The 20,871-nt window shown below is 37.1% G+C and overlaps 1 protein-coding gene across 1 annotated transcript; it reads right to left on the reverse strand.

Moving 5' to 3' along the window:
- Positions 1-7,402: 7,402 nt before the first annotated feature.
- On the reverse strand, positions 7,403-20,535 carry ARRDC3 (arrestin domain containing 3). The gene is made up of 8 exons (XM_016216188.2): positions 19,978-20,535; positions 15,997-16,078; positions 14,043-14,190; positions 12,869-12,971; positions 12,092-12,348; positions 11,590-11,752; positions 11,159-11,313; positions 7,403-8,605 (listed from the first exon to the last, which is right to left on the reverse strand). The coding sequence occupies exons 1-8, from the start codon at positions 20,255-20,257 to the stop codon at positions 8,549-8,551; spliced, it is 1,245 nt and encodes a 414-aa protein (XP_016071674.1). The 5' UTR covers positions 20,258-20,535; the 3' UTR covers positions 7,403-8,548.
- Positions 20,536-20,871: the final 336 nt, after the last annotated feature.

Raw genomic sequence — 20,871 nt, forward strand, 5'->3', positions numbered from 1 at the left:
TGTTATAAACATTTGTTTTCTTGAATCACATTGGGCTATATAAATACTTTTAACATAGAAGTGCTAGAAACTATTATAAAGCAACTTTATTGCTTTTTGGCTCTATATAACCTCTTAACAACACTTATCTAAGTTGGTATTTGTGAAGCTGGTTTGAAAAAATATTCTCTTGCATATATGTTTAACTTTGTGCCGTTCAACAATCAAAGACAGTGGACATAGTTCTACTCCCTTTTGGACATGTGCTTTTAGATTTTTAAACTGCTAGTTGTCTGGGATTTGAAGTGACCTTTCCATATTCATGTGTTTACCACATCTCCTGGTTTATTTTCTTTAAACTATTTTTTTTAAAAAGATTGAAGACTACATTCCTCAAAAGCCAAAATAAATTTCCTTATACAGTAACAGTAAGTCCTTACTTAACATCACCCATAAGTTCTTGGAAAGTAAAACGGTGTATAACAGTACCGATTTTACCACAGGTCAATTGATATGAACAAGAGTTAAGTTCCCACGGCATATTTCTGGTCACAAACATATCACCAAACTTCTAAATAAAGACCCCAAATACTAATATTAAACATTGAAATAAATGTGAGCTATGCATACATTTAAGAAAAATGAATAAAACAAGTAAGATCATTCTTTTCCAACCTACTTATTCCAGGTCAAGGATGGCAGGAGCCTGTCCTTACACTTTAGGGTGTAAGGTGGGACCATACCCTGGACAGGCCTCTCTTCCATTGCATGGCACACTCACACCCAGGCCCATACCCACCCTCACTGAGAGTGGGACGAAACAGACACACCAATTCAACTCATGTGCACATCTTTGGGATGTGGGAGGAAACTGGAAAACCCAGAGAAAACTCACACAGGCATGGGGAGGACGTGCAAACTCCACACAGACAGTGGTCCTGGCACGAATCAATATTTTTTCTCATCAACATTATAACAAAAGGACATTATTTGAAGACCTGCCATATCAATAAGATTTTTCTCATAAATTGAAAAATGTATCAATTTTTTGATGCATTTATATTTATTTTGAAATCAAGAAATGAAAAGGCAAAATATTTCATCATTCAGTCATGGAAGTTTTGGAGTGCTGGATTGTTGACATAGGAATTTGAATTCCAAAGGCATATAATTGCCACCATCTCAATAGTTATAAAGTTCTGTCTCAAAAATATCAAGCCATAAATATGTTTTAGGATTGAAATTGGTATATTTTTCACTTATTAAGTGCCCTAAATCCTCAACTCAGTTACAGCTTGGGATTCATAAAAACAAAGTTGCTTAGTGTTTTCATCTCTTACTTTTCTTTGGTGTGCTGCAGAGCTTCTCAAACTTTATTGTAGTTACAAATCACCTGGGAATCATGTAAACAGGTATTTGGGGTTGATATTCTGGGTTAGATCATTTTTGTTTTTGTTTTTCAGAGTTAAAAACATGTAGCTTTATTATTTTATTTATTTTTAAATCTTTTTCTTATTTTTCACTTACAGTTGACATACAATATTATATTAGTTTCTGGTATACACCCCAGTAATTAGACATTATATAACTTATTAAAGGATACATTTCATACCCATCTGACACCCTACATAGTTATTAGAAAATTAATGACTATATTCTCTATGCTGAAATTTATATCCCCATGACTGTTCTGTAACTACCAATTTGTACTTCCAGATCCCTTCACCTTTTTCACCCATTCCCTCAACACCCTTCCCATCTGGCAACTATCACAATGTTCTCTGTTTCTGTTCTGCATGTTTGTTTATTTTGATTTTTAGATTCAATAGTTGATAGATATGTATTTATTGCCATCTTATTTTTCACATTTTTAATCGTTTTTTTCTTCTTTTTCTTAAAGAAGACCCTTTAACATTTAATGTAATACTGTTTTGGTGGTGATAAACTCCTTTAGCTTTTCCTTGTCTGGGAAGATCTTTTTATGTACTTTAACTCTAAATGATAGCTTTGCTGGGTAGAATAATCTTGGTTGTAGGTCCTTGCTTTTCAACACTTCAAATATTTCTTGCTACATCCTTCAGGCCTGCAAAGTTTCTGTTGAGAAATCAGTTGACAGTCTTATGGGTGCTCCCTTGTAGGGAACTAATTGCCTCTCTCTTGTGCTTTTAAGATTCTCTTTTTGCATTTTAATGATGATGTGTCTTGGTGTGGGTTTCTTTGAGTTCATCTAGTTTGCAACTCTCTGTGCTTCCTGGACTTACACGTCTATTTCCTTCACCAGGTAAGGGACATTTTCTGTCATTATTTTTTCAAATAGGTTTTCAATTCCTTGCTCTCTCTCTTCTCCTTCTGGCACCCAGGATGCGAATGTTGTTGGTATGCTTGAAGTTGTCCCAGAGGCTTCTTACACTATCTTCATATTTTTGGATTCTTTTTTGTTTTTGCTGTTCTGATTGGGTGTTTTTGCTTCCTTACATTTCAAATCGCTGATTTGATTCTCGGCGTCATCTACTCTACTGTTGATTCCTTGTAATTTGTTCTTCATTTCAGTTAGTGTACTTTCATTTCTCATGGTTCTTTTTTTATAGATTCTATGTCCTTTTTCATGCTGTTGAAGTTCTCACTAAGTTTCTTGAGCATCCTTACAACCATTGTTTTGAACTCTGTATCTGGTAGTTTGCTTGCCTCCATTTCATTTAATTCTTACTCTGGAGATTTCTCCTGTTCTTTCATTTGGAACCTGTTTCTTTGCCTTCACATTTTGGCTTCTTCCCTATGTTTGTTTCTGTGTATTACATAGAGCTGCTACATCTTTTGGACTTGGTAGAGCGGCCTTGTGTAGTAGGTGTCCTATAGGGGCCAGTGGTGCAGCCTCCAGACAGCCACCTGAGCTGGGTGCTCAAGGTGTGCCCCCTGTGTGGGCCGTGTGCACTGTCCTGTTGTAGTTGAGCCTTGATTGCTATTGGTGTCACTGGGAGGGATTAACCTCCAGGCCAATCTGCTGCGAGTACTGGCTGCAACCATAAGAGAGAAGCTATGCAGGAGTCAACCCTGCAGAGCAGGACTTGCTTCAGTGGGGCTATGGTGCTCATCGAGTTCTTCCCTTGAGTGTGTCACTCGTGGAGGTGGTAGGGTTGTACTCTGGTGTGGTGTGAAGCTGTCCACTGGATGCACTGGTTCTGAGGCCTCCAAGAAGGTGCAAAGTCAGCCACTACCTGTGCCTTTCCTGGGCCACCCAGTGCAAGCTGCAGAGCAATCTAACTGATGGCTGCTACTTGTGTTGGGCCTGGAGGTGCCCAGAGAGGTCAAGCTGTGAACCAATAGTGTCACTAGTGCCAGGCCTGAGGCAAGAGAGGCCAGTTGTATGGAAAAGCCAAACTTGAGTGGGGTGGGATATTAGTGAATCACCAGGGTGGGGCAAACAGTGTGAGCCAGGTTGATGGAAACTCAGATATGGTGTCCACCTGTTGGCTTTGTTGAGGGGCGGTCTCAAAAAAGATACAGTGGCCCCTGCCAGAACTTTTGTCTGGCAGAAAGCTGTCCCCACAGCTCTGGCTCTAATGCTAGATAATTCACTTCCTCTTTGTATGTCACTGGTTCCCTTTTAGCTGCTGCCTCAATGCTGGAGCTCAGAGAGATAGAGTCTGAGTAAATCCGTGCACAGGCCCTTTAAGAGGAACTGTATGTGGGACGCTAGAAACCCTCTCTTTCAGCCACAATCCTTGGTTTTTATAGCCAGAAGTTATGGGAACTTATCTTCCTAGCACTAGAAGCCTGTGCTGGGGGGTCTGGTGTGAAGCTGTGACCCCTCATTCCTCAGGGGACATCTCCACAGCTAAGACATCCCTCCTTCTTTTAAACCACTACACATGGTTGTGGGACCAGCCTGTTTCGAGTCTCCAACACTCCTACCAGTCTCAATGTGATTCTTTAAATCCCTACTTGTAGGACTTATATTCAGCTAGATTCCAGGTGGTTCTGAATGTTCTGTAATTATATTTTTGATGTGGTTGTGGGAGGATTTGAGTACTGTGCTTACCTTCAGTGTTGACTGGAAGTTGAGATAGATCTTGATATTCTGCTTTTAGTGAGCTCCTGGGTGATGCCATTACTACTGGTTTTGGGGTGGGGGGGAGTCCATACTTGAAAAAGCAAGAATGTAGTGACCTCTTTTCTCCTTTCTTCTGGAAATAGAACTCTTCCTATTGGGAAACCCATTCTCTGTGGCATAAAACATGACTCACATATTGGACAATCAGAATGTCCCCTAACAAGTGATTTGAGGACTCCAAATGGCATTTCTTCCGTGAGCTATAAAAGCTGGGGTCATCTTTACTGGCTCATCTAACATGAAAGAATAAGGCTATTTGAACAGATGAGAGATAAGAGTGAGTCCTCAGGGCATTATTTGGATTTCTGAATCTAAATGTGCTTAATAGTTTATCCCTGGAATTACTTAATAGTTTTTTACTTAAGCTAGTCTGAGTTTCTCCCTCTGTTACAATCAAAAGTCCTAATAAATATACCAATCTTGGCCACAATAAGGGTAGTTTGATAAGTAGAGATGATTTAATGCAAAAGCAGAGCCAGATAACTGTCACTCTTAAACTTGAGACAGGTACTTAAATCAGTCTAAAAGTATTCTAATGCAAATTTAGAAGAACTGTGGTTAATCTTCAATGTTATAGTTGACTTAGAGCATTATTTCTTTATCTAAAGATGTATTATAACCTCATACCTTCAGGGAGGAGAACTTTGGATAGCTATGTTTCCACTTTGTAGGTGAAGAAATCAAAATGCACACATCTTGTTCAAAGAAACTTCTAGTCACAGAAAACAGAACCTAGGTCTCCTCTTGTTATGCTATAATTCCTCTTCCTGTTTCCTTATTGTATTAAGATGCTGTATAGATTGCTTGCTTTTTAAAAACTGATTTTAGAGAGAGGACAGAGAAACATTGGTTGCTTCCCATATATGCTGTGACCAGGGATTGAACCCTCAACTGGGATATGTGCCCTGATCAGGAATCGAAAACTGCCACCTTTTGGTGTACAGGACAATTTTCCAACTGAGCCCCACTGGCCGAGGCAGATTGCTTGCTTTGAATGAACAAAAATAACAGTACATTTCTATGAAATTGATTATAAACGTGTGTCTAACTGCTTCTTTGCAATACATTTTTATGTATATATACATTAGAGAATATGAGAGAATCGTAAAGGCACATATTCAACTTGATAGCTCATCCATATAGTGTCCCAAAAAATGTATACACACTTTTTCTGATAGATCAATTGCTTTTTTTGGGACTTAACCCATTGGAATTAATAATTACTCAAAGTGTATAAACATTTTTTAGAGGACACCCTTTTATGTATAAACACTAAAAGACAAATTCTAAATGTGACTCCAGAAGTACTTTTAATGTTACAAATCACTGTATAATTCAGACATTCTTTGAGAAAAGTTTTCTCAAAAATTTAGTTTTAAGTTAGAAAAAATTTGTTTTCATAAGATTCGAATAATATGGTAGCTTTTAAATTTATGTGCTCTTGAAGCTCTAGAAACTTGGACATATCAGTGAGAGGGAATTGGTATCTAAGTGAAACTACTGTACCTTGTTAAGTTTGGTTCATATGTAACACAAGTTTTATAAGGAAGTATGTATACCTTAATGTATTAAGTAAAACAATAATTAGTATTCAAAATTCCTTTAAGCCTTCAGTAATTTTCTTTAGTAGAGTCAAGAAGCAATTCTTCAGAATGGCTGAAGAGTTTAATTGTAGTCTTAATAGTGTTTGCATGTATGATGAGTTACTAATATGATCAAGATTCAAATAAATCTCCAATTTTACAAAAAGAAAAAAAAAACAAAACACTTTATTTTCCACAAGGAAGAGCAATAGGAAAAATCAAATCATTTCCCACATATTGTTTTCTTAAAACAGAGCCTACAAGGACATATTCAGCACCAAATAAAAAAGGGGGGAAAAAAGAGAGAGAAATTACAAACAGCCATAGAGTATAATCTATAAAGCAAACATTTAATATTGCACTTTGTTTTACTAACATTTTGGATTTTACTTTTCCTAACTGAAAAAGCAGGAATCTATTTTGAATACTGGAATACAATTGTGAACCTCACATCTTATGTCAGAAATTGACCAATATTTAGGAAAGAGTAAAGTAATGCCTCTAAATAAAAATAAAGAAATACTTTAATGGGGAAAATAAAACTTTATTTTATAAAGTTTTATATACTTAAAATTTTATCACATTTTATTTCGTGACCCAGTGCCAATTACCAGAATATTGGTCATTCTTGCTCTCATGTGTTATTTATGAGTATATGTGATAAGTATTCCAATACTATGCATATCAACAATTGTTCCCTAGAAGTTAGACATAAAAAAGAAAAGGGATTTTCTGACAATCCCCCCCAAACAAAAATAAAACCACCAAATGCCCTTTATGCCAAATATTCCATTAGCTTTTTTGAGGGGGACATTCACAAAATGATTTAATAGAAAAATATTTCACCCCCATTTCCTTATTATCTAGTATTAATTTGCTACGGGAGCCCAAACCCTTTAACTGAATCACTTAAAACGTGATTCATTTTTACACTGGGCTTTCTTCACCCTGTCAGCATTTTTCAAACATGAATTGTCTTCCATGTTTTCTTAAAGGCCACTTATGGAAAAGCCTATTTGTTTTGTATGAAGCTTTAAGACAGTATTTAACCAGGTCAAGCACCAGGCCAGAGTTACTATTATTTTCAGTCATCTTATTAACTGTGGGGTTAAATGGCAGGATAGATGTAACACCCATTCAACACATATGTTGTAACATCAGAGATGCTGATTTTCATTAAAAACATCAGAGCTGAATTCCTTCTAAAATAAGACAATCAGTACACTTGGTATCTCAGAAAATGCCGTTTTAGGTGTCATCATGAATGCTGGTATATTTGTTATAAGCCAACTGTAAGTTATCTTTAACATACACTATAATTTACTGATGTAATAATTTTCCTCTATCTTATCTACATATACTTAAAGTCAGTGACTTCTCATGTTTAGCAAAATGTTCTTTAGGTAATGGAAAAAAATACTTCCATTAAAAACCCCCCACAAAAATATAAAACATTTATTATTCCAGCATATATTCTAGTATTTATAATTTTGAAGTTATACACTTTTAGAATAAACTTGGGTTTTCAAGCTCTGTCAAGCTTGAGCAGGATAAGAAATGTATAAATTGAGCTAATCATAACCTGAACATATATATATATATGTGTGTGTGTGTGAGATATATACATATATATATGTTCCTGCTCATTAAAATTTTCTGCACCAGCAAAAATGATTTCCAACATATGTGTTTGGAGGTAATTAAGTAACTCTGTATAAAAATAAATGCATTTTCTCCTCCTTTCTCATGACTGGAAAACTTCCATACTTTTAAAACAATAAAAATAACAATAATTTTTAAGAGCAACAGCCCTTAACTCTTTGCTGGTGCCTGCCATACTGCCTTTCTTTACTTCATTCTTAGCTCTTCTAGTTTCTTTTTATATGTAATGATAAAAAGGGAATGCGGGTGGGTTATCACTTTTGTGTATGTCCCTCTTCCAAATTTCCCTCTCCAAAAAGCCAACCAAACAAACGAAAAAAAAACTCAACAGTGCAACAAAACACAAAATAGCATTCCAACAGTTTGGCAAGTGATGCGTTCACCTGAGATTAAGTGATTTTAGGCAGTCAGTAACAAAATGCTGCTTTGCTGTAATAGTAGAAAGGCAACAAATTCTTAAAAGAAACCAAGAAGGTATACAATCTTGACAAAGTCATTAGCTTCCTCCTCTCATCTCTTCTCCCACATATCTGTTGCGTATCTACTACAGTAGGCTGCAAAACATACAGCAAGAAGGATTGGCTTGAAGGCATTTGATGTTTGTAAATAAATCCACGATAGGATCCAAGCTGAAGAGGTGATACATGGTCAGCCTAGTAGGACAATTCTGAGCATGTGCATACGCAGGTAAAGTCCAGGCTATATTAAATTAAAAAAAAAAATGTCAGTGCGTTTTTTTTCATGTTAAAGTTTTTTTCAAAGCTTTCTTTTGTTTCTTGTTGTGCTGACCACAAACAAGTTTTATAAGAGTATCAAGAGTCTGGCATAAATGGAAAAAAAAAAAAGCTGTAGTGACATTGAACTGCACAATGTAAGCATTGAGCATGTGCAAATTTTCAAATCAAAAGAAGGAAACCATCCCTCTTTATAACGTGGTGTCTTGACACGTATGACCATAGGCTTAGAAGACTGCTCTTGGTATGTGCCAGTTTTAAAGAAGAAAAGCTTAGATCTTCAAGCATGTTGGAGCAGTCCCAGAATGTTGCCATAGGCCTCTAAAGCTTGATCACTGGTTGTTTCATGTATTTGCCATTTTTCTGGGCAAAAGCAATTCCACTTCCTCTGAAAACGTGTCTCCAAGATACTTCTCTGTCCTCAGCCGGAAGAGATACAGTTCGGAATCCACATCAACTTGATTTAACCATGTGTTTCTTCAACGAGAGGGGCAGGATGGTCTATCATCTGCCGACTGATCAGGATTTGGATCAATCTAGAAAGAGAAAAAAAATTAAGTTATTTGATAAAGTCTAGTAAGAATGTAGCAAATGACTAAGATTTTGAGTATTAGTTGAGAAATCTAATTAGAAAGAACATACACAGCTAGTATGGGGAGGAAACGGTACTAGTATTATCTATAAAGTGCTTGATATGCAATTACTACATTAACAATATAAGTCATAAAAATATGCCTGAATAGTTCTTTCACTAAAGCTAATAGTTAAATTTTATCATTGAATGGACTTTTACTCAGCACTTAAGTTTTACAAGTACTTAAGACTCAAATACACAATGGAAAACATCTTTTTAGTAATGATCTCTTCTCGTATTCCTTTCATCTTTTTATAAAAAAGTTAACTCATCTCTTCTGTATGCTTTAGGAAGAATGCAGTTATGTAAAAAATGTTCTTGGTGCTATGTGAGGTAGTTAACTAGTGGGTATAAAAGCTTAGAAAGGGCCCAGGAATAGTGTGTACCAAGAAATAGTAATGCTGAACCCATCAGACCTTCTCTGTTCCTGGAGTGACTTTCATGTACATACATACATTTAATAAAAGTGAATGTACTTTCGTCGCTTCTCAGGTACGAAGAGAAAGGGCACAGGAAGGCAAGTTGTTGGTTTAATACATTTCCTTTACTGAAATGTATTACTTGTTTTACTTGTATTTACATGTGGGACAATCCAAAGTACCTCAGACCCTTTAGGTAAAACACATTTTTGAAGAATAAAAAGCTAAATAACTTTTCTTTCTTTTAATGACTATCCTTTATAGAAAAAAAAGTAAAAATTTAAAATAGCATTTTGAGCCCCCCTTGATGTGGCTAGAAGTTAATTAAACCACAATCTGAACCAATTTAGGGTTTTAAAGATTTTTAATTCTCTTAATTATCTTTAGTTCATTTTATTTTATTTTTTATATATCTTTATTGATTTCAGAGAGAGGAAAGGAGAGGGAGAGAGAGATAGAAACATCAATGATGAGAGAGTCATTGATTGAGCCCGCAACCTGGGCATGTGCCCTGACCGGGAATCGAACCCCGATTGCCTGGATCCTAGGTCCACGCTCAACCGCTGAGCCACGCCCGGCCGGGCTCTTTAGTTCATTTTAAAAAGTAGTTAGAATTTTAAGACAAATTACTTAAAAGTGGATATTCAGACTGCCATTCTTTTAAAATGCCTGGACAGTGAAGAAGCCTCAGACCCAATGAGAAACAACTGACTTAATAAGCAAGTCAGAAATGTCTGAAATGTCTGAATAAAAATGTGATAAGAAAATCTGCAACAAGTGGGAGAACATTTTTAGCATCTAATAGAAAATTTTATGAATAGGAATAGTTGGATAGAAAAATTATGTCTAATCAAGAATTTGCAAGGACAGACTGTGAATATCCTATAATCAATGAATAAAGTGCATCTCATATTAGCTACATCCAAAGGAAAGTTGACTCTTTCGTCATGGTGTTGGGGGTAGAAGGTGGGGAGAACAATTTGTTGAAGAGTACAACAATCCCTTTTATGTCTTACTTGGTAGTAATATTTCACTGTAAAATACCTGTCTAAATTACAGGAACCAAAGGAAAAAGCTAATTGTAGTGATTTACAAAATTATTTGGTATTATATTGGTATCAAGGCTGACTTTAAAGCCCCTCAAAATGTGTATTATGCATACACGCGTTCTGAAGCATCCTGGAATTGAAATTGCTGCATCCCCCACCCGCTCCCACTTACTTGCCTTTTCACATGCTGTTCTTCATGCCTGAACTACTACACCTCAGCACTACTTTTAATCATCTTTCTCAGGGATTCCCAAGGCCCAATAAGCTGATCCTCAAATGAACTGCGCATTACTTTCTCATTGTTATGTAATATTTTGCTTCTAAGTTTGTTTTTCTCACCAGACTACGAGCTCCTCCCAAAAAAAGGCCGTATTTTATTCACATAAGGGCTTAGCTGCCATCAATATGAGAGGAATAAAAATAATCTAACAGTGTAGGAATGTTGTTTAAGATGTTATTGCAAGTATGCTATTTTCCCTCATGGCTGAGAATGTTAAAATACGCCAGAATTGCCCACCAGTGGTTGAGTATCAACCTAGGATCCAGGAGATCATGGTTTGATTCCTGGTCAGGGCACATGCCCAGGTTGAGGGCTCGATCCCCAGTCGGGGGTGTGCAGGAGGCAGCCAATCAATGACGACTCTTTCATCATTGGTGTTTCTATTTCTGTCTCGCTCTCCCTTCATCTCTCTGAAATCAATAAAGATATACTTAAAAAATATATATATATACACACACACACACAATTACTTTAGCATTTTGAAAGCATGAGGTGAGATCATTATTTTTATTTCCCCAATAATAGAAGTGAACAGTCCTACTTCTGGGTCATACTTAGTAAATATTGACAAACCTAATCTAACCTTTAATCTATGGTTTTAAATTATGTTTTTCTATTATCATGATAGTAAGAATCTAATTGTATTTTTGAAAAGTCTGCAATGTAAGACAGCCAGCCCATTTTATACTTGAGGAGTTGGTGCTTACCTCTGAATAAAGAGGTGGAGGCAAGAACCGAAACTCCTGGATATAAGCAAACAGTGGTCCTTGAAACGCTCTTTCAAAGTCATCACAGGCACTCACTGGAGCAAGATTGTTCCGCCTTTGTTCCTCTGTGACCACTTCTGCATAGCTGGGTGGTGCTGAAGGAAAAAGATACACGCAATTCGAACAGCATGTTCTTATGCATGTCAAAATACACAGAATAGTAGGTATTAAAAAGAAATATCAAGGTAAAATAATAATAATTTGTTTTGTGTTCAAAACTAGGGGGATACATGTTTTAAATTTAACATTAGGGGCACATATAGTCTTTTTATGTATAGACAAAAGTTTAATCGTAAAACATAAGTAGTAAAATTATATTCTTGAAAATAATAAAAGATTTAAAAAGTTAGATATGCATTGTATCAAATTACCTTCAGGTCTTTCAGGTAGGGATAAACCGAGCCAGTTCATATTCATGCTACACTGACTGCTTACACTTGAGGTTCTGCTACCAAATGGATGTAGAGGAATGGTGCCGATGACAAGAGGCAAATTAAGAAATAAATCCATAGCTCCAGGAATATCCACATATACCTAAACAGTAAAAAGAGATGATAGTTTTAAAAATGCCAAGTACTATTTCCTTTTTAAAAACTAATAACCCAGTTTTAATGTTGTCTGAAGTCCTCATTTACTTAATTTTTTATTTATATGCATGATATACAAAAAAAGTTTGTCCATCATGTATAATACTGTATTGTACATTTACATACATATAAGGTAAAATTAATAATTACAATTAAAACTATATAAGGATTTATATTTCTTTTTATATATCACATATGGAATATGAAAATCAAATCCTGGATGTAAGACAAAATGATATCCTCATGACCTTAAGACTTAAATAAAACCCCTTAAATTTATACGTACCATTAGTGAATATTCCACACGGATTATACTACAGTCGAGGATAGACGGAGAAACAGGTGGAATTTTCAGCAACTTGCCATTCCATGTCTCTGTCTTTCCAGATGATAAGGATTCCCCACGCAAGTTAGCCACAAGCTGTTTTACTTCCTTCATTTTCCCTTTGGCATAGAAGGCCTGTGTTTGGTAAATGGCTGCTTTTGGCACCACCATTCGGGAAGAGCAGTTCTCAATCTCAGCAAATATCTGAATTGATTCACCTAGAGGGGAAACACACACACACAAAAAAACCTGTTAACAAAACAAAATCAAACCCCCCATGTAGATTCTCTGGCTAACACTGGAAAGTTCAGCAGACTACATAGATGAAAAACTGTTCTAAGAGTGGCAACTAATTTAGAGTTATAAAAATGAACTATATGTTTACAGTAGCTCTTTAAAAGAGGCCCCGGTCGGGTAGCTCAGTTGGTTAGAGCGTTGTCCCAACACAAGGTTATGGGTTCAAGCCCCAGTCAGGGCACATACAAGAAGCAACCAATGAATGCATAAATAAGTGAAACAACAAATTGAGGTTTCTCTCTAAAAAAAAAAAATCAATAAAAAATAAATAAAAAAGGAGACTACATTCAAATTTATGAAAGAAAACTGGATAAGCACAACTTATGTTATTTTACCAAAGAATGCTGTTTCATGTTTGCATTTAGTAGAAATGTTATAAATTTAAACACAAAAGTTAAGTGAAAAAGGATTGTTTTTTGTGGGAATCCACTTCATACATACCTGGGGTATAGCCCTTCCTTTCGATTTTGGCACTTAAGGATATTGGGCCTGAGGTACAAAACCAGCAACAGAGAGTCTTTTCTTTTGTGCCTGCTTGGGGTGACTGTAAGAAATAAATTTAGAAAAAAAAGATCAATGTATGAGTAGGGAGAGTAATAAAATGTTTTAAAACACAATCTAAATTCTAGGAGAATTTAAAATTAAAACAGTGCTCCTTTTTGTTGGTGGCCAAATATATCCTTTTTTTTTGTAACTAACAAATGGCTCTAAATTATATTATTTTTGTTTTTATATATAAGTTTCTGTTCAATTAAAGAAAAAAGGGTACAGGGCTTACTTAATACCATATCCCATAAACATAGTTTAGCCCACACTATTTATATATATATATGTGTATATATACACATACATATATATACACACACATATATATATGCTAATTAAAAACCAACCAACCAACCAAACCAAAAAAACCCTTTCCACATTACATTTAAACTGCCTTAAATAAAAATGCAGCTTGGAAAGCAACTTGGTTATAAATCCCAAATGCTAACATCTTTCTCTGAGAATGTGAAAATCAACATATAAAAAAGGGAAAACTGCACATTTAAAAAATTAATTTGTATTTGCTTAAAGATGTTATCATTTGTTTAAACCAATTAATGTTTTTGAAGTCAAATTTGAATCTTGTGAAAAGATACAATTAAAAAGGATTTCTTTTAAGATGAAATTAAGTTTTTTCATGAAAGTGATAATCTCCCCATCGTTTGACATCCCTACATGGAATAATGCAAAGCAATATAAATTTTACATTATGATATTTTCAAATTAAATGATATTGTCTCATAATAATAAATACTACTGTTCCTCATCTACTAAAATTATCCAGGGAACAGATTTATTTTTTTGTTACTGCTGTTTTCTTCTGAGTAAGAGATATTTCATACCATATACTGGTCTTGCTCTTAAAATTTAATGTTATCACAGTATCAAAAAATATGATCATATTCTTCATGAGTTTGTGTGTCCTTGACTGTTATTTTTTTAAAAATTAGTATTTATGGAATTTTAAAATAAAACCACTATTTTAAAATTATAAAATTACAGTTTAGGTGATTATTCTTTAGTATTGATATGCCAAAAACAAAGAATGAAGAATTCAGTCAGTTCTTACCAGTAATGAAGGAGTGTTGATATCTATATGCTCAAAGACTGTAAATTCCTTCTTTAATTTTACTGGTAGAAGCCAAGGCCTGTGCAATTCGGCTTTCACCCAATAGCGCACACTGCCATGTCGGCCTTCAAATGAGGTAGCAAGTGGTCTGTGCAAAATATAAAGGTCAATATATTAATCTTACACCTCTTTCAAGTAATTATACAGTAGGTCAGCATAGAAGTGTTAATATATTGTACTGTTTATGTATTGTACTGTTTATATATCAGTGAGGTATCAAACACATAATTTAAAAATTTTCCAAAGGGATAGTCGTTGGGGAAAAAACTTGTTTCCAAGTACCAATAGTAGGTAAATGTAGAAATTTTGCTTTAAAAAGCCAGAAGAATACAATCCCTTTAAACAAAGAAGCTGCTTTTAATGTTGGTGGCAAAATTATGAAAATCTGAAAATGAACAATTCTTGAAAAGGTCAAGAATTTAATTTAAAAGTAAAGCTAAGAATGGTTTAACTATTTCTATTGAGACGTTACAGACACTGGCTAAACATTCAGACCAAATTCCCTACAGTGCTCTACTATTTTTTTGTTAGGAATTATCATCTCTTTTTATAGCAATTAATTAAGAAGGTCTAGAAAAGGCCTAGAATAGTCATTATAGTTTCAAAAATTTCACATTTCACAAAGTCCAAGGGAATCAGAACCTGCAACTTTGCCAGATTTTATTACTCATGAAAGATTTTATTTTAGTGAGTTTAGTCTCTTTTTCATAATTTCATTAGAAAAATGCCAATGTTCAGTTATTTACAAGGTAGAGTGCTAACTTAGATTAGTATGAGAAGTAGTAGTGTTTTTACAATTTTTTTTTTTTGTGGCATTTTAGACTCTTGAATTAACTTGTATAGCAGGGGGAAATAAAATGCAGTCTTTTGCTAGTCTTCTAGAGTTTATTTTAAATGAATGCTTTACAGGTAGAATTTAAAATTATATATTAAATTACTTCCATCCTTTGAAAATATTCAGGCCCAGTATTAGCCTTATTGCATTCACAGACTAAAAATATTTCTCTCAGAACGTAGATTAGGGCATCATATTTTAAATGATGTTCTTAAGTAATATGGTAAATAGAATACTGAAAAATACCATTTATAAACTCCATCCACAGAAAACAACTCGTAGTACTAGAATTAACAAAAATATAGAATTATGTACATTTGGCACTTAATAAATTCTTCTGTAATGCAAGTTTATCCTGCAAAATAAGCGTAAGTGCCACTTTGCATATCAAGATATCTGCTAAAGGCATTGTTTAAAAAAAATTATCATCTCTTCTAAGAATCTTTTATCACACTAAGTCTATACCATTTTCTTTCTTCCTTTCCTATTACATCCCAAGCCTTACATTAAGGTATCTAGGATGGATGTTTCCTTTAAAGTCCAGGTCATAATCTCTTGTGTGACCTTCTCAATAGCTCTTTACACAGAAGCTACTGAATTCAGAGCCAAAGAACATCACTCCTAACGATGAGATATTCCTACTTATGTTTGTGTTCTTAGTTTACTGCTGTTGGAAGATAGACTACCGAATTTTTATAAATTTCTTATGAGAGACTTGATATGTTTTACCTTTTCTGTTAATGCTAACTGATGATAAACTAAGCATACAGTGCTTAATTATTTGACTAGCACCTTTCAGTTCACTCGTGTGAAATGAAAGACTATTCAAGTTTTAAAAACCTCATAAATCTTGAGGCAAAGTACTAAGAATTAAGCTTTGCTTTCTATAATTTTGCCACACTACATTATAAAACAGCTTTTTTTAGTATATCGTTTTCCTTTAGCAAGATTCAGTAATGAAAAGGGTTTTTTTTTTTTAACTAAAAATATTGAAACTTAGAATTTTAATTCTAAAAGAATGGATGTCTATGAAAAGTGCCTGTTACTTCTAATACTTACGTCTGTGGAAGCTCGAAGCTGAATGCATATTCATGCCTTCCTGAAGGAATAGTGTTGGAGCCTTCTTCGGAATTATCATCATCTAAAACACAGAAAGAGAAAACAAAAAAACCTGTTATTAAACCTTTACACACTCTTCAGGGTGGCATGGTCACATAATTAAGTCTACAAGTTTTAGGGTCTGAGAGATCTACGTTCTAATTTCAACTTCATTACTTCTCTGGGTAAAATAAAAATCCTGGGTCTTCAGTGGCCTCATCTGTAAAATGGGGATAATTAATACTTAGACCCCGTGGGTGTCCTTTAATGGAAAATGACCTGGACTATAGGCCTCTGTATCTAATGGAGTAAAATGCTGAACTAAAGATTCAGCTCTCAAATCTCATGCTAAGATGTTATCTGTCTCTCCAATTATTTCCTTGAATTTTGATAAATTGATATATAGTCTTATATATAAGACTATATAAAATGAAAACTGTTCACGTAAGCCTTTAAAAATATTAGTTGATACAAATGTGAATATTACAATTATAAACCATTAGAAGACTTTCTGTCAAATAGATGTTGGAGCTAAAAAAAAAACCCCACTTCAGTGATTTTAATGTCAGTTTCATAGTTAAAAATATAAATTCTTTATTGAACCTAAAATGACAATAACCAGTCTGTCCTAACAACAGCTAAAATTTTGCACATATGTAAAAAATATATCTCAGATTTAAACGGTGCCTAACTGGGCAACAACACTGTCTGTCTGTCCCACATCCTTGATATATGTAGTCTAACTAGGTTATTGCCAATTGCTTGAAAAAAAGGGATAACCTTTCATTTCAGATACCAATTTCTTTTGGTCAACTAGATTATTTAAAAAATGTCTCCAAAATATATTAACGAAAGAAAAATGCGGGGGGGGGGGGATTCTGGATTTTTAAAATGATTTCTTTTAAGTGTTCTGACTACATAATTGCATAAATGTCTTAATTATGTAATTTTCTCGGTGTAGAAATATTTATCATTAGCAGCCCTTTATCTTGAAAGCTGACGAAAGGGCCATTACCTTTAACTTTCCCTCACCAAAGTACCGAGTATACACCAAAAACGTGACGCTTCCCTTAGGAAAAAGGAAAATGCGCCTCTATGCAGACCTTTTATCCAAAACCCACGATGATGCGCCTTTATCTTAGTACTATTTTCCTCGTCCGCTGTGCAAAACCTAGGAACGGATTTCAGCACCAAGAACTGGCTGGTGAGCGGGGCCGCTGAAATTCGCTGTCCTCGAAAGCACCCCGAGTTTGCCTCCCTTTCCCTTTCTTCCCGTCTCGCTCCCTTTTTGTGCCAGCTCAGCAGTCTCGCTGCGCGAGCGGCGGCGGCCGCGCCGCGGTAAACAACTGCCGGGCTGTCAATCAAGAACTAGACCGGAGCAGGAGAGGACCGGCCTAAACCGGCGCGAGCAGATCCCAGCCGGCGCGCCGCCGCCCGCGCGCCCCGCTATACATACGGCATACGTCGCCGCCCCGCGCGCGCGCCCGCGCAGCCTAGCCTGCTGGACCTGGGCGGGGCCACCGAGCCGCGCGCTTCCGCTTTACACGCCCCAGCCGGCGACCGGTTCGATCTGGCTCGGGCCACCCCGACACCTTTACCGTCGCTGTGAGGAAAACTGGGGCGGGGGGGGTGGGGGGGGGCACGGGACAGGAAACAATGGGTGGGGGGAGGGAATACTGGCCGAGGCCCCCACCCAGCTTTTGATGTTACCATCCCTTTTCCTTCCCTTCTGCCCTGCCTTGCGCTCTCCCTCAGGTCCAGTCAAGGTAGCCGGCCAGATGCCTACACAGGTCGGGGGACACCCTTTGTTTTAGTTAAGAGAGAAACTTTCACAGAAGACACCTGACATCTTCCACTCGTAAAAATAGGAAAATGGGGGCCTGCGAACCCTCTGAATAGCACTGTCCGCTGAAGTTGCGCCCAGGGCCATTCGGCACCTGTAAAGCCAGCAGGAGCTTCTCTCATCTACACTTCTGACATCTGAAAGAATTTATTTCGGGGTCCCGAACAGGCCACGGTGGGGCGACAGAGCGTGATGTGACACGGGCACCTCCGGAAGCCCCGGGAAGGGACGCGGTAGGGGCGGAGGCGACCGCTCCGGAGGAGCCTCTACCGGCGCACACCGGTTCCAAGCCTCGCCCCAACCGGCACGACCCACTCTCCCCACCCGCCCGCGCCCAATCCAATCAGAGCCTGGCATCGCCTTAGCAACAGGCTAACAAACGCGGCTCCGCCTATCGCGGGCCGCCCGGGGCGGGGTCTCAATTACCAGGCTAGTTTGAGAGGTCCCAGTTTCAAGTCATTGAAACTATTCCAGGCTAAGCGCGCGTCCACGCTTCGCAGGGATTGAGGGGTGTTTCGTGGGGTTACAAGGCACATAGTTTATTCTACCAGGAAACCATAGAGCAGCTAATAAAACTGTGTTTGTTCCCATAAGTCGTTATTCTACAGTCTAAAGTCTATTAAAAAACCTTTGTTTCTTCTCTCCATTTTATAAAAAGCTGCAATATCCGGAAAGGTGCAAACAAACTCGTGTGTCTGCTTTTCAACAAATACAATGACTGTCATTAGGCATTAGCGCTTCTTATCAGCGTAACTGCTTGGGGAGATTAACTAGAAATTATGTCAGGATGCAAATTACCTATGTGTAACTGAAAACCTAACTAAAGAATTAACCTCATCTTAATATTTTAAAAAATAGTGCATTGCTGTAACTGAAAGCATCCTTCATTTCTACACTTGCTTTAGTTCAATTAGCACTTCCCTCAGGCATGTGCATATTTTAATATTAAAAATGAAGGTAAAAATGTGCTCTACTTTTTGAAAATAGTCCACATTTGAAATAAATATTGCATTAAAAAGGAGAAGTGCAAAATTACATAACCAGTTTTAACACTATATTCTTCTTGGTCTAAGAATTAAGTCATCGCCACCACCTGACGCGTGCAACCAATCTGCTGAGAGCTGAACAAGCGCCCCTCCTCACCACCCCCCAGAACTGGTCCGAAACAGGATTGAACCGCTTCTAACAAAGGGTGGAAACTTAGAAAAACAAGCTTAGAGTCTTCTATATTTCCACAATGTAACGATTTAAACAATAGATTGGAAATCTCTGGACCACTTCAACGTTTGACAACCCTTCATCTCACTTTTCCAACCAAAAATCAAATCCAATGTGCTGAATACTTTTCAATTTCATTTGACTGGCATGGGTTTCATTGAATGCACGCTTGAAAGTTAAGCATGATGCTCGGAAAGGTAAATTACCCTAAATGGGTTCTAAAACTGATTTGAAACCTATCACAATGATAGATAATGCCCTTTAAAATAGAGAATGATTGACATATATTTCTAAAGAAACTGGAAAGAATAGGGGATAAACACGTGGGGTGTTGATACCATATGTCAAAATAAGCCACAGAAACCCTTTATCAAAGAACAATGATCAATCCTTTAAAGTCTTTTGCGTGTCAATATTAAAAATGATATACCCCTATTAACCCACTTAAAGATGTTATTACATTTCTTAATTGAAACTTATTTTTTAAGATCTAAGGTTGCAGAGTACAAGGGAAAAAAATCTAACATTGGACTGCAGCTTTTGGCAATTCAGTTGAAAACATATTAGTGAAATTAGTGAATCGAGTTTAAGCAGAATTTAAGTAAGGTGCAAACGGATGGCAAGTGCGTATGCCACAGACCAAGCCGGGTATGGAGGTAGTTGAGTAAGTGCAGTTTGCAGTCACTTTGCAGATGCCTGCATGCGCTACGACTTAACACACGATGAATGTCAAGGAGAATCCGGATCTTCCAACTTTGCTCATCTTTTATCAAACTGCTACGTGTTATGCTAGGAGTAGAATTATATTAATTCAGAAAAATTACAAGGTTCATTCCCAAAGAAAACAGGATTAATGATTTCTGAATAATATAAAAACTTACCTCTTTCGTGTCCAATTAAGATGTCTTTATGGTTGAAATATTCTACTTCTTCAGTGTAATTCTGGGTATAGGCAGTATTGGAGCCGGCGTTTCTAGATTCGGTCCAGCGTACTTTCGCATGTCCTCTTGCATGAATTTTAAGAGATTTTACTCTGATTTCCCCAGTAACTTCTAAATTTACCCTTCCTGAGACTGTATCCCCACTAGAATACACAGGGACATTGCTGTCATTAAGACAGTCAAAGCTTATCGTCAAACTCTTCACCTTTCCCAGCACCATGTTTATAACAAAATCTATAAAAATATAATGTAAGACAAAAAAGTCAAGATCACATATAAAATGTGATCCTCACGTAACACCGATCGATGTCTTTGCCGTGGAAAAAGCTTACAGGCAAGATCAGTGACTCCTTACAAATAGTTCATTGAGATTTCTTAAAAAGTCAGGGCAGCAGAGAAGCTCCCGCTCCGCGCTCCTGCCGGCCTCAGTGGTCTCCTTACAAAGACGGGCGGCTGAGCGCTGCCAGCTCACTTAAAGAGCAGCTTTGTGAAAAACAACCCCGGTGCGCATGCGCACGCCGGGAAGCCGCCGGCCCTCCCTGCGCGCCCCCCCGCGCCGGGCTCGCTCCCTCGCTCGCGGGTACAGTAGGTGCAAAGCTTGGGGAAGAAGACACTGGGGCTGCCGGGAGGCTGAACCTGACTTCTCTTCATTGTGGGCTCCTATTGGTAGGCAGGCTACCGTAAACCCTCGACGAGCAGTCCGGAGCCCCTCACGAGCACGCTCTATTTAAAGATAATGGCAGAGGGGGGCACTGGGGGACAAGGGTTGGATGGGGCGCTGCTTGCAAAGCCAAGTAAGGCTAAGCTGCTGCGTGACCGGCCCGAGGCGTGCTT

The sequence above is a fragment of the Miniopterus natalensis genome, chromosome 3 (genome assembly GCF_054644295.1).
Source record: "Miniopterus natalensis isolate mMinNat1 chromosome 3, mMinNat1.hap1, whole genome shotgun sequence".
NCBI classification, from domain to species: domain Eukaryota; kingdom Metazoa; phylum Chordata; class Mammalia; order Chiroptera; family Miniopteridae; genus Miniopterus; species Miniopterus natalensis.